The sequence below is a fragment of the Ochotona curzoniae genome, unplaced genomic scaffold (assembly GCF_017591425.1).
Source record: "Ochotona curzoniae isolate NIBS_2020 unplaced genomic scaffold, NIBS_Ocur_1.0 contig_1, whole genome shotgun sequence".
Classification (NCBI taxonomy): Eukaryota; Metazoa; Chordata; class Mammalia; order Lagomorpha; family Ochotonidae; genus Ochotona; species Ochotona curzoniae.
In genome coordinates, this window is record NW_024464918.1 from 21,498,751 (window position 1) to 21,511,360 (window position 12,610).

Consider the following 12,610-nt stretch of genomic DNA (forward strand, 5'->3'; position numbering starts at 1 on the left):
ATGGGCCTGACTCTCCATGTTCCACTCCCAGGGATTGGGGCAAGTTGAACTGTACAAGGCCAGCATCAACGTGGATGGTGTCCACCTGCTTGTGCGTGGGGGGGGGGAGGGCGGTACACAGCACCCACCCTCAAAGGGATTGCCAAAGCCATGGAGCTCACAGACGTACACGTCTAGGGCCAGGTCATTAGCACGGCGCCCAGCAGATCCCCATACACAATCAAAGTGTAAGCAAATCCCATGACTGCTTTCATGTAACAAGGATGTGCAAACTTGAGGGAAATTTCTCCACCAACACATGGCCTCTGGAACACCACTAGCCTCCCACCCCAGGATGGGGGCACCCCGGGCATACAGGCACTGTGCGGGCACCACATGGTCTCTTTCTTTCCCTAAGCACGCTGTCCATTCCCCCGTGGAGACATGAGGCTGTTGGTGTGTTCACCTGGGGTTCCCTGCGGTGTTGGGGGGGGGTGGACGGTGGAGCTGTGTAAAGTCGGCATGAACATCCGTGAACCTGAGCTGTTTTCTTCAGCAGGAAATTTCACTCTTTCGCGTCATTGCTTGACAAGCAAGTGTTTTTCTCCTAAACAGCAGCCCTTGTGCTCAAGGAAGTGATCAGAAAAGACTCCCCATACACACACACACCTGCAAGTGCTTGTAATCTGGCCGAGAGAGAGAGAGATGCTTTTAAGGCGAGGGAGCCCAGTTCTAAGAGGGGAGGAGTGAGAAGAGATTGCAGTAATATAAAGCTGCCTGACTGGACAGGGAGGGCGAGAAGCTTCGCAGGCCAGCGGCCCCACTCCCCAGTCAGAACTGCGCATCCACATAGATGGCCCCTTGCTAACCTGCTGCGCTGTGCCTTGCAGGAGTGATTCGAGAGAGTTACCTCAAAGGCCACGACCAGCTGGTTCCCGTGACCCTTCTGGCCATCGCTGTCATCTTGGCGTTCGTCATGGGGGCCGTGTTCTCGGGCATCGTCGTCTACTGCGTGTGCGACCACCGGCGCAAGGATGCGGGCTCGGCGCAGCGCAAGGACAAGGAGCTCCCACACTCCCGCCGGGGCTCCATGAGCAGCGTCACCAAGCTCAGCGGCCTCTTCGGGGACTCGCAGGCCAAAGACCCGAAGCCCGAGGCCATCCTCACGCCGCTCATGCACAATGGCAAGCTGGCCACGCCCGGGGGCACAGCCAAAGTGCTCATCAAGGCTGACCAGCACCACCTGGACCTCACGGCCTTGCCCACACCGGAGTCCACGCCCACGCTGCAGCAGAAGCGGAAGCCCAGCCGGGGCAGCCGGGAGTGGGAACGGAGCCAGAACCTCATCAATGCCTGCACCAAGGACATGGCGCCCCTGGGCTCGCCCGTGATCCCCACGGACCTGCCGCTGCGGGCCTCACCCAGCCACATCCCCAGCGTGGTGGTCCTGCCCATCACCTCGCAGCAGGGCTACCAGCACGAGTACGTGGAGCAGCCCAAGCTGAGCGAGGTGGCCCAGATGGCGCTGGAGGAGCAGGGCGCCACGCTCGAGTACAAGACCATCAAGGAGCATTTGAGCTGCAAGAGCCCCAGCCACGCGGTCAGCCTGGTGGAGCACCTGGACGGCCTGCCCCCTAAAGTCCCGCAGCGCGAGGCGTCGCTGGGGCCGCAGAACGGCCTGAGCAAGCGGCTGGAGATGCACCCCTCCTCCTCCTACGGCCTGGACTATAAGAGGAGCTACCCCACGAACTCGCTCACCCGCAGCCACCAGGTCGCTGCCCTGAAAAGGAACAATACCAACTCCTCCAACTCCTCCCACCTCTCCCGCAACCCCAGCTTCGGCCGGGGGGACAACCCACCGCCCGCCCCGCAGAGGGTGGACTCCATCCAGGCCCAGCCCGGGACCGTGGCCAGGCAACCGAGCCTCAGCGGCTACAGCTCCCTGAGCAGGCCGGGGCTGAAGCGCACGCCCTCGCTGAAGCCCGACGTGCCGCCCAAGCCCTCCCTGGCCCCCCTCAGCGCGCCCATGAAGCCGGGGGACACGTGTACATAATCCCAAGGGGGAGGGGTCCGCAATCCAAGCAGCAGGCAGCAGCAAGGCTGCCCTGGGGCTCCGGCAGAGCTGAGGCCGCTGGGTGCCCCTGTCCCCAACTGCCCGGGGGACGCAGGTTCTCAGAACACGGGGCCGTGTGGTTTGGTGAAAGTTTGCCACAGCAGGACTCGCCTGTACCCTCTTCCTCCTCCACGCTCTACAGCAGGTGGGATCCAGGAAGGGTTGCTGTTGTCACCACAAACATGAGCCAAAAGCACATCCCCACCCATGCACACGTGCCAGGTGAACAGTAACTGCAGATTCCTGTCATAACTGCACTGCAAAAACATTTTTTTTTTTTAGATCATGAAAATCGAAAAAAGACAAAAAAAAATCCCTCCAGGACTCCATGATAATCCTAACTGACTTAGCGGCAGGAGCCGACTGCGTGCAGATACTGTGAAATGCCTGCAGTGTCCAGTGTTCCACCGCCGGTCCCAGCAGACAAGTGCCATGCTGGGCAGCGGTGTCCTCTGCTCCTCTCTCTAATGAAATAACGTGACCGTTAACGCAAGTAACTATTTATTGTTCACCCTTTTTGTTGTTGCTTAAGGAAAGGACTCGTCCACATATCATCCTATGAACAGCTCTTCTGAAGCGCAGTGAAAGTTAAACTATTTAACGTGAAATCCATTAACTGGAATAATTGAGTTTCTTTATTTTTACAATAAATTCACTGAGTGAATACGTTCGAGCTGGCATTCCTAGCTTTGTGTATGGGCTGCGTGGTCTGTAGCTACAGGGAGACCAGGGCGTGGCTATTTCCCTCTCCCGCTTAATTTGCTGCTTGGGTCTCTGGCTTCTAACATACAAAAAAAGAAAAATAGTTGGCAAATGTTTCCAGGTCCTGACTTTGTAAGCAAGCAAGAGTGAAACTGTTGGTGTGTCCACGGTGCCCACCACGGCCAGTCTGGCTTTACCAGGGGTCCCCCTGTCTGGAGGGGCACCAGCTTGTGATGTACCTCCATTTCACTTTGCAGGTGAAACAGCCAACAATTCACCAACAATGTATGCATGCACCCGTGTGCTGGCGGCAGCCTTGCGGAAGCAAGCGGCTTGCTGGCATGGGCTTGGTACAAAGTGCCATCTGTGAGTAACTTGCTTCCCATGTGACAAGTTGTGCTCTGCTCCCCGGTCTGTTCTCCTTATGACCAACGTACCCTACTTTGGACATGAATGCCCCCAGTTATTTAGCTCTTCCTCTAACCCCTCCAGGCCCCATAAGATGGGAGCCAAGCAGACAGAAGGAAACCACAGGCGTAATGATGGTGCTGGCACAGCATGCCCGGTGGCACCATGCCCTCTGATTCCCACAGCCCTCCCTTGGGCCAACTTGCCCACTGGGACTTGTGGCTGACAGCTCCCCATCTCTGTATATCCTCAGATGATTTCGACACAGCCATGTTCTACTATGCCCCAGGCTGGAGGCCACTCCCAGTGTCCTTGGGCAGGCACCCAGCAGCATCTCCAAGCTGTGTGTGGCACACACACAAGCCATGCACGCAGAGAAGCCATGTGGGAACAGCCACAGGCGGGCTGGTCCCTGTTGGGGTTTGATGGCAGCCCAAGAGACAGGCAAGCCATCTCAGATTCGGCAAAAACAGGGACTGGGGCAAGGCAAGTGGGGGGGGGGGGTGTTCCTTGTCCTCTTGTTATTGTTTGTCGAGGGGTGCGAGTGTGTGTGTTCCCACCTGGCACTGGCTGGCGCACACCGAGCAACGGGCTCCAGCTGCAGGCGCCCAGCACTGCTGCTGCTCCTGTGGTTAGCATGTGTGTGCTGGTCTGCTTGTCTCTTTCATTTCCATTTTTGTCATCTGGGTTTAGTTTGGTCTTTTTCCAGAAACAGCCTTTGAAAGGACTGAGCAACCAGGACAGTCTGGGGTTGCTAAGGGAAGAAGTGGTAAAAGAAGTCGCGTCAAGCCCACCACCAAGTCCCCTGTGAGTCAGCGGCTTCTTGGGGCCCCCTTGCTTGCTGCTGTGTCCTCGTGGAATCCCCAGAAGCCGAAGCCTTGCTAGGCAGATAGCCAGGGAGGCAGCTGACGGGTGCAGCCCCTGCTGCCTGCGCTCCCTGACGCCCAACTGCCCAGAGCAGTGACCGTGCACGCCCAGCCCCAGGGTGCTGCCCATCTAGAGCCTTTGCCGTGTTCAGGAGTCCCCACTCTCGAGAACTGCAGCCATGGTGTACACCCCACAATGCCCACCCCAAGTGTACCTTCACTCCCCACCCTGGCTGGACACCGCCAGTCGCCACCACCAACTCAGACTTGACATGGACTGTCCCAGTCTCGCGATGTGTCCCTCCCACCTGCACACCCACCGACACCTGACCCACCGCTTCATGTACATTATAAGAAAGTTGGGGAGGGGAGAGAGCGAGGACTCTTCGTTACTTAAAACCAGAGTGTTCTATATCCCCTTTGTGACCGAATGCTTTTATTTCTGAATTTCTCTGTGCAGTGGGCTCCTCCCCAGCTTCCTTGGGGTTTGAGTCCAGACAATTAAATAACTGTGCTGTTCAGGTACATGCATCTGCAACACCCACACCCAGCCTGGAGCAGGAGTTTAGCAAAAGCCACTGGGAATTCCAAAGCGGAGCACGGCTCGACTGCCCCCCCCCACACACATTCCGTGTTTTCCGTTTATGGGCTGACTGAGCATCAAGCACGTGGTGGGCTTGGTGGGTTAAGAGATCAGAGCTGGCTTGGAGCTCACTGGGCCGCTCACATAGCTGCTGCACAGCCGTGACTTCAGGCTGTCGCGCATATGGACAAGACAGGGTAGAGGGAGCAGATGCCCCCGGCCACCCAGAGGACACAGCAGAGGAGCATCGCAAAGTGCCCGTAGCAGGCTGCCATGCTGGGATCTGCTTAAAGCCGTGGCTTCAATGAGTCAACCTTTTTGAACCATTCTTTTTTCCCTGTGTGATGTCACAGGTTAATACAAGCACGGGAAGCTGCTGGCCAAGGCCTTGGTGTACATACTCCATGTTCTTTGAGTTGCACCTGCTGTGTGGACACACAGCCAGTTAGAAGGTGCTTCCTGGCTCTAGGCTAACCAAGAATGGTCTGGCCACACAAGGACCACCAGAGGCCAGGTCGCAAGGCAGTGGCTGAGCTGCGGCTGAGTGTGCTGTGGGACATTGAGAGCTCCGGCTGAGTTGCAAGCAAGCCTGGCAGGCTGTGGCTGCAAGAGGGGTTGCCTCCTAATTGTTCAATTTTCTCCAGGGTGGGCAATGGAGGCCCCCTGGCAGGTCCCTCTTGCCGGGGCACTCAACTGCTTCTGTTCCCGTGGGATTCTGGACTTTATATGGAAGGGGAGGTAGTGGCTTTGCCCTTGCTCCCTTCAAAGACCCAGACCCCATCCACCAAAGCAGCGATGGCTCACAGGGAAGCTGTCCACAGACCTCCCCTTTGCCAGCAACTAAAGCCAGGCCAAGGCCAAGCAGGGACTCTGATCCAGTACAAGCTGGCGCTGGCATGGGAGTCTCTGGATTGGCGTAGAGATGACCAAGGCTGCGTGGGGGAACGGGGTGTTAGCGGGAGCCCCAGGGAGGCATCTGTCGGCTGGAGTTTCCTGATCTTGTTGCTTGGCCTTGTCATTTGGAGAAGCCACACAGGACATCCCAGAGCCACCTGCCAGGTGTCATTCTGCTGCAGGGAACTCCTGTCTACTGTCTCAGGACTCAGCAGTGACGTCGCTGGCCTGGGCAGGGTCACAGAATGTATCGATCAGGGACAGCAGACAGGCGGGGATCTTGAGTGCAGCCATTAGCCATTAGAGGATCATGTGTCTTTGCCTCGAGAGGGGGAGGCAGGGGTTGTGATGTCACGGGGGGCTAGGGCTGAGCAGATGTGCATGAACCGTGGCTGGGCATGTGCAGCTGTCCCTCCAGTGCATGGAAATCCAAGCCAGTGGAGAGAGGCAGCCACACACGGCCTCACACGTGTACACCACAGACAGCACCCCAGGGAGATCAGGCCTGGGAGAGGACTCCCACCCCTTGCCCAGGGACACACATGCTGCCCTGAAGCTCCTTCTGGTCCACAGCGAACTGTAGTCAACTCATTTGAGAAGTGGGAACTGTGATGTCGGCAGGCAACGGGCCACAGGTCCCTAGCAGCCATCACCCCTGTGACTTGCTCGCTCTCCCTAACCTTCCTCCCAGGCTCGGTCACACTGTGCTAACACTGGCCAGGGCTACAGTGAGGCCCCGCAGAAGGGGACAAGCAGGTGACCGTGACACCAGGAGCGTTGCTCGTGAGTGGTTTCCACCAGCCATAACAGAATCACATGAACAAAGGGACTGGGGTGGGGTTGGAGTCCCAGGACTTCCCCAGGTTGGGAAAAGACGATAAGCTTTCTTCTGGGAGCCAGCCACAGCCAGGCCACGCCATTACTAGCACACGGATCACGGGGTGGGAAGAGTGGGAGTAGACCCCGGCCAGCTGTGGGGATGGATGTTATTTGGCGTGTGTAATCCTCTGTCACCACAAAAGTTTGGGTTTCATGGAGAAGGTAGTTAGCGTGCATGGCATCGGAGTGGAGAGTGGACCAGTCCCATGCAGAGGGGGCAGAGCTAACGACCAGGTTCTGTGTTTGTGGCATCTTCCCTTGGCATCCTCAGCTTGATGCTCACAGCAGCTCCACCTGCATCATTGTCCTTGTGCAGAACGCAGGATCTGTGGATGAGCAGGTCAGCATCAGCCTGCTGTCATGGTGTCACCGTCACCCCTTGGCAGTGCTAGGGTGGCACTGGAGCGGAAGGGCGACAGGAGCATGCCCCAGAGGACACAGTTAGGACAAGGTCCCCAGATAAAGCCCCCTTGAGCATTCTCTCCAGCGCCCCCTCCTTCTCTGGCATCCTGGCTCTATGGTGAAATCAGGAAGAGCTCCTGTGGTGGGGCTGGAGAGAAGTGCGGAGGATAGCAGGAAGGGCGTGTGTGCAGCAGCCACCACTGTCTTGTTCTGCCCGCCCCAGTGCCACCCTGCACTGGGGGCATCCGAGGAACTTTACAGCCGACTGACTGCCACGGCCAATGGACGTGGTGGAGCCTGGCAAACCTGCCAGTGCGGAATAGAGGCAGAGGGGCTCTTCCTCCTCCTCCACGTGCTGGCCCGTGGTTCCTGCCACCACCCCACACATATGCTCCCTGAATGCCCATGTCTTCCCCACAGGGGTCACCGCACCTCTCCCCAAAACCATGACTTCAGGTCAGGTTTCCCCGATCTGCCCAAGGGATTCTCTGTCGCCTCTGAGATGCCAGGGGCCTGTGCAGGCCATTGAGGGGCTTGCTGGCCAGCACGGCGGTGGCAGTGGTGTGGACACACTCCACCAAAGCAGCTGGGGATAGGAGCAGGCCCACAGCTCCCCCGTGGCCTTGCAGCACTAAGCACCCAGGTGCTCACAGAGGGAGGCTGTATGCACGGTGACCCCCAAATAATCCTGATCTCATGGCTCAGAGTGGAGGTGCCTTGGGGACAGCCACCACCAACACTGCAGTGATTTGAGCTGGCTTCCAGGCAGCATGTCCTATTGTGGGTCTGTGGGCCTGGTTCCGAGGGGACGAAGCTGACCTGGCCACTCGGGGCAGTGAGCCCAACCTTCAGCATGGCACTGTCTACACCGACATGACAGCCTGGCCAGGAATGTGCAGGCATCAGCCCTGGGTGCTCTCCTCCCAGGGGTGCCCATCCGAGGTTCCAGCCCTTCCAGCCATCACATTAAGTGACATGAATCCTCATCCCACTGCCCACAAAATGTCTCCCTGTCCCCTAATCTCCTATCGGTCAGCAAACACCCGGGCAGACCTGCTTACATAGAAGCCCTGTATGGTCTGGTGGAGAATTCTAGTCTTTTCCACTGCGGGGGTGGGGGGTAGGGACATCATTCATGTCCCCTTTGCCTATTCCCAGATGTGTGGGGCCTGGGGAGATGTGGCCACGCCCTCCCTGCTCACCATGTCCCCTGCCACCTGGGGCTCTTCCAGCCGCTTGGCCACATCTGGCACCTCTGGGCAGGACTTCTGGGTCTCGGGAGGGCATCAGACTGCATAGCAGGAAGCACAACGGGAACCCCACCCACTGTCTTGTCCCACACGTGACACAAGGAGGCTGCCAGCCTCAGTGGGGCTATCTGCTGTTGTGACTTGCTGCTTTATGTCTGACTTATTTACTTCCTTGTTTGCTGCAGAAAGGCAGAGGGTGAGGGAAAGATGCCCCTCTGGCTGCTTCATGCCCCCATGCCCACATTAGTCCCTTGGGGCGGGTCAAAGGCGGGATCCAGGAATGCCACTGGGGCCTCTCACAGGGGAGGAAGTTGCCCAAGTCCTGAGCCACCACCTGCTGCCTCCCAGGGGGGCCATTTACAGGAAGCCACCTCCCAAGTGGTGAAGTGGCGATGGCACATGACCCCAGGCACTATGGGATGCGAGCGCTTTCAGCTGCACCTTCCCCAGCTGTGCCTGCAGCTGATCCAGCCACAGCCATGTCCCCAAGCGCCTCTGTGGCAACTACCCTGTCTGGACCCACACTTTCCAATCTCAGTCACAGTTCTCCAGATGGGGAGTGCAGCACCCTCCATCCTGGGCTGTCCCCATGTTCTGTCCTCAGAGTTGGTGCCATTCCTTCCTTGGAGAAAACCACTGTGGGTCCACTCGGAAGCATTCCGTCAAATACGATGGGCATCACTGCACGTCTAGGAGTGCCGGGAGAGCCAGTGCAACACCTATCTTTAAAGATGAAGAAGTCGCGACATGAGAGTGGTTCACCACACTCAGAGCCAACAGGGAGGAGCCCTGGTTCGTCATTCACCATACAAGACCATCCTCTGTTAGCCTCTGAGACAAGTAACCCAGAACACGAGCTTGGAAACAGACAGCAATCCAAGTGGGCATTTGGCCCAGTAAGCTGCCCGTGTCGATACCCACATGTATGTCAGAATTCCTGATCAGAGTCCCAGTCAGGCTACTCCACTTGCCATATGGCTTCCTGCAAAGCAGTGTCTCAAGTCCTTGACACTCAGGAAGGTGACACAGACCCAATATTAGGCTGCTTGTCCTTGGTCTAATCCCGCCCTGGCTGTTAGAAGTATTCGGACAGTGAAGCAGAGGCTGGAATATCGTATATAACCAAATACATACATACATATAAACAACTTGGTCTCACTCTTGTCTGATGGCCCAGAAGCACAAGGCTCTGCAGGCTTAATGTGTGGATGTGGCTTCCATCTCCAGACTCTAGAAGATTCTACACACTCTTCTAATTGTGCTGTGTCTCAGTGAATAGGAGGGGCGGATAGGCAGGGGTGCAACGGGCCCAGTTGCTTTTACTGGCTAATTCCGGTGGAAAGCTGGAAGGAACACTTCAGCTCACATCCCACAGGGAGGAGTGGAAGCCCAGAGCCACACCAAGCAACTGGGGAGGCAGGGAGACACAGACCTCAGGCCCCATGCTCAGCTAAAACTCAGCACAGTGTATAGGGCTTGAGGCTATGAAACTTCTAGAAGAAAATAGAAGGGGAAAATTCCTTGGTATTGACCTTAATAGTAATTTTATATAGGAAGGACACTAGAACAGGGCGCCAAAGCAAAACTAAGGAAGTGGAGCTGCAGCCACCAAAAAAAAAAAAAAAAAAAAAACTTTCATATAGCAAAGCAAGCAACGAATAGAACAAAAAGTCAGCTGTGGAATGGGAGAACATAGTTCATGTATCAGATTAGCATCCAAAATTCATAAGGAGCTTACAAAACTCAAGAGCAAAATAAAATTCCAAAATCCTGTTGAAAAGTAGATAAAAGGCTCAAATTTCTCCAAAGACACGAAAATGACAAACAGGGTAGGAAAGGGTGCTACATTGCTAATCACGAGCGCGATTCAAGTCGGAGTCACTGAGCAGCCGCCCCACGTCTGCCTGGGCGGCAGAGGAGCTGGAGAGGGGCTGCACGCTGCTGGCATGGTGTGCGGCCCACAGTCCCTAGCGTCAGCAGCATGGAGGTTCCTAAACGCTGATGGCAGACCCACCACCCCAGCAGCAACCCCGCTCCAAAGACCTCGCTGAGCCCATCCCAGGACTCCCTCCTCGCCCCGAATCCCAATCTGAGCACTGTGTGAGGCCCTGTCCTTAATCCATTCCCATGGACTCTGGGGGACTCCCCAATCATTCCCCAAACCACAACAGGGCACACACCCCCAAGGAAACGTACTGTGCCCCATGTTCATCACGGCACCATTTACAACATCCCAACCTAGAACAAGCCAAGTGTCCATCCATGGGTGAATACACAGAGAAATCATGGGACACGTGCCCGGTGGAACATTATTCAACCACAAAAATAACAAAATCCCATTATGGGAGGGAATCACTTAGCCTGGAGGACACTGTGCCAAGTCAGACACGGAAAGACGAGTAACAGTGACCTCCTGACACACAGAATGAGGCAGATAGGGAACACACACAGAGACTGGATTGGTGGCAGCCAGGGGCTAGGATGGGAGAACGGAGATGCTGGGGGAGGCTCTAAGAGGAGCACTTCCTGGGGACTTAGCTGCGACAGGAAGGGACACACACGCTGGCTTGCCCACGGTGATTGCAGATGCACCACAGCAGCCTGCGAAAGCCACACACAATCCGGCCGCCAGCCACAGATGCGCTCAGTACTGCCGCTGCCACCTGCGCCAGTGCTCTGCCCTCTGCCTGGGCACATTGCTGCCTGGCACAGCCACCACACCTTGCAAGGCTTTGCTTCCAGGTTAAACCTGGAGTGTGTCAAGGGCCGGAATCGTACCTTCCACCTCTCTGTAATCCCATGGCCCTCCCTGAGCCTGGCGGTCGTAGGTACATGAAACACCTGCTAGGTGGCGCTGTCATCATCGGGTGCCACGTGGGTGTCCCCACACACCACAAAAACCTGACCAGTGCTCCACACCCAGCAGGGCCAGGCGCCAAGCCAGGTTTCCGGGGCCGCACACCACTCTGTCCTCAGGAGAACTGTGGTGGGTAGGTCCCTCCATCGTGTGCATTTGACGGTGCAGATGGAAAACGCCTGGTAACGCCTGCCCCAGGGTGGGGGTCACCCCACAGACAGTGTTTTCCAACTCTGGCTCATCAGTTGGGGTGGGAGATAGGCATGTTTGTCAGAAGCAGGCGACACCCAGCCCTGCGGGGACCTCAGTGGGTCACTGCACTGGGGACAGGAGTTACACAGGAGCTGCTACACCTATGTTTGAGCCCCAAGGAAAAGCTGCAGGTACCTATGACGCTTGGCAGGGCCCCAGGCCAGTACACAGGCGCTACTGCAGTGCTGTGCACAAGGCAAGCCAGCCAGGCCAAGGTTGGGTATACCCATCACAGGTGACGAGGAGGGCAGGCCCACCTGGGGTGGCCCTGGGAACGCCAGGCCCAACAGCTGTGGAGAGCAAGTGTGTGTGATCCCCAGCACCCCAGCATGGGGGGTGGGAAGGAGGGAGGAAGGGAGAGAGCCCAGGAGACGGGGAGGGGGTGGGCAGGGAGGGGGAGCAGGCGGCTGCTTGTGGCTTCATCCATGCTCCACTGTGTAAATGCTGATAAGAATCTCCTAAAAGTACTTCAAGAGATTTTGTTAACACAATTTGGCTGTCTTGAGGGGAAAAGACTCCTGATTTGGAGGGAGAAAAAGACAACAAGATTTGATTTCACAGCCGCTCTGGCAATAACGGCGTCATCTTATCCGTTTGTAGCAAACACAATCTACATCGTTCAGGCCGGGGTAAAGGTGCCACCACTGGGGCCACCGCTGCAGATTAAGCTCTTCTTTAATGCTCTTCAAGTCGCCTGTGAAGCAACTTTGACGAGATATGACGGTTCAAACAATTTTGCAAGGAGCAGAAGACAAAGAATACATTTTTACACGGAATCAGTTTCCTAGGAAACACTGAAAAATGTAATCCGATATCTCTTCGAGGAAGTTCAAGGACGAGGGCTCCTCTTGGCTTATTTAATTTTTTCAAGTGGTGTAAACGCTGGCCTCTTCCCCTCCCTGCGGTGGGGATGGCCCAGCATGTCCCAAGGCCAAGGCCGATGGTCCTCCGGTGCATCCAGCACATACTCCACACGAAGGACAAGCAGGAGAGCCCGAGTGAGCCCCCTACGCTCTCTGTCGCAAGACCTTGAAAAGCTGGAATCCGGACTGCTCGCTGTGCTGCGTGAGACTCTCCCACGTCCCAGCTCAAGAAGCCAGAAGCACAGGGGCCTGCCACTCCTCAGGCCGCACATTTCCAGGCCTTCAGATGCAGTGCATTTTGGCCTCCTTTGCACGCTGGTTCTCCCGTACACATGGGCTGACATAGCAGCACCCAAATTAGCAGCTGATGGAATCCCAGTTAATATGCGGGGACATGGCGGGGCAGGGGCTGGGGCTCCCTGGGCAGGTGACAAGGGACAAGGCAGTGGGGTACCTGCAGGCCACTAGTGCACGGTTACCCATACTGACGCCTGGGTCACCCCGATGGCTTTCCTTCTCTGCCTGTATCCAGAGGAAATGCAAACAAGAGGGACGAAAGAAC

At 56.6% G+C, this 12,610-nt stretch overlaps 1 protein-coding gene across 3 annotated transcripts in view; it reads left to right on the top strand.

The window, feature by feature from the left end:
* SEMA6A (semaphorin 6A) overlaps window positions 1–2,032 on the top strand; it is a 40,759-nt gene extending 38,727 nt beyond the window's left edge. For all 3 annotated transcript variants that reach the window (XM_040996866.1, XM_040996939.1, XM_040997016.1), the window contains one exon: window positions 870–2,032. In XM_040996866.1, coding sequence (XP_040852800.1) covers window positions 870–2,032 — 1,163 coding nt within the window. The remainder of the gene's footprint in view (window positions 1–869) is intronic.
* Window positions 2,033–12,610: the final 10,578 nt, after the last annotated feature.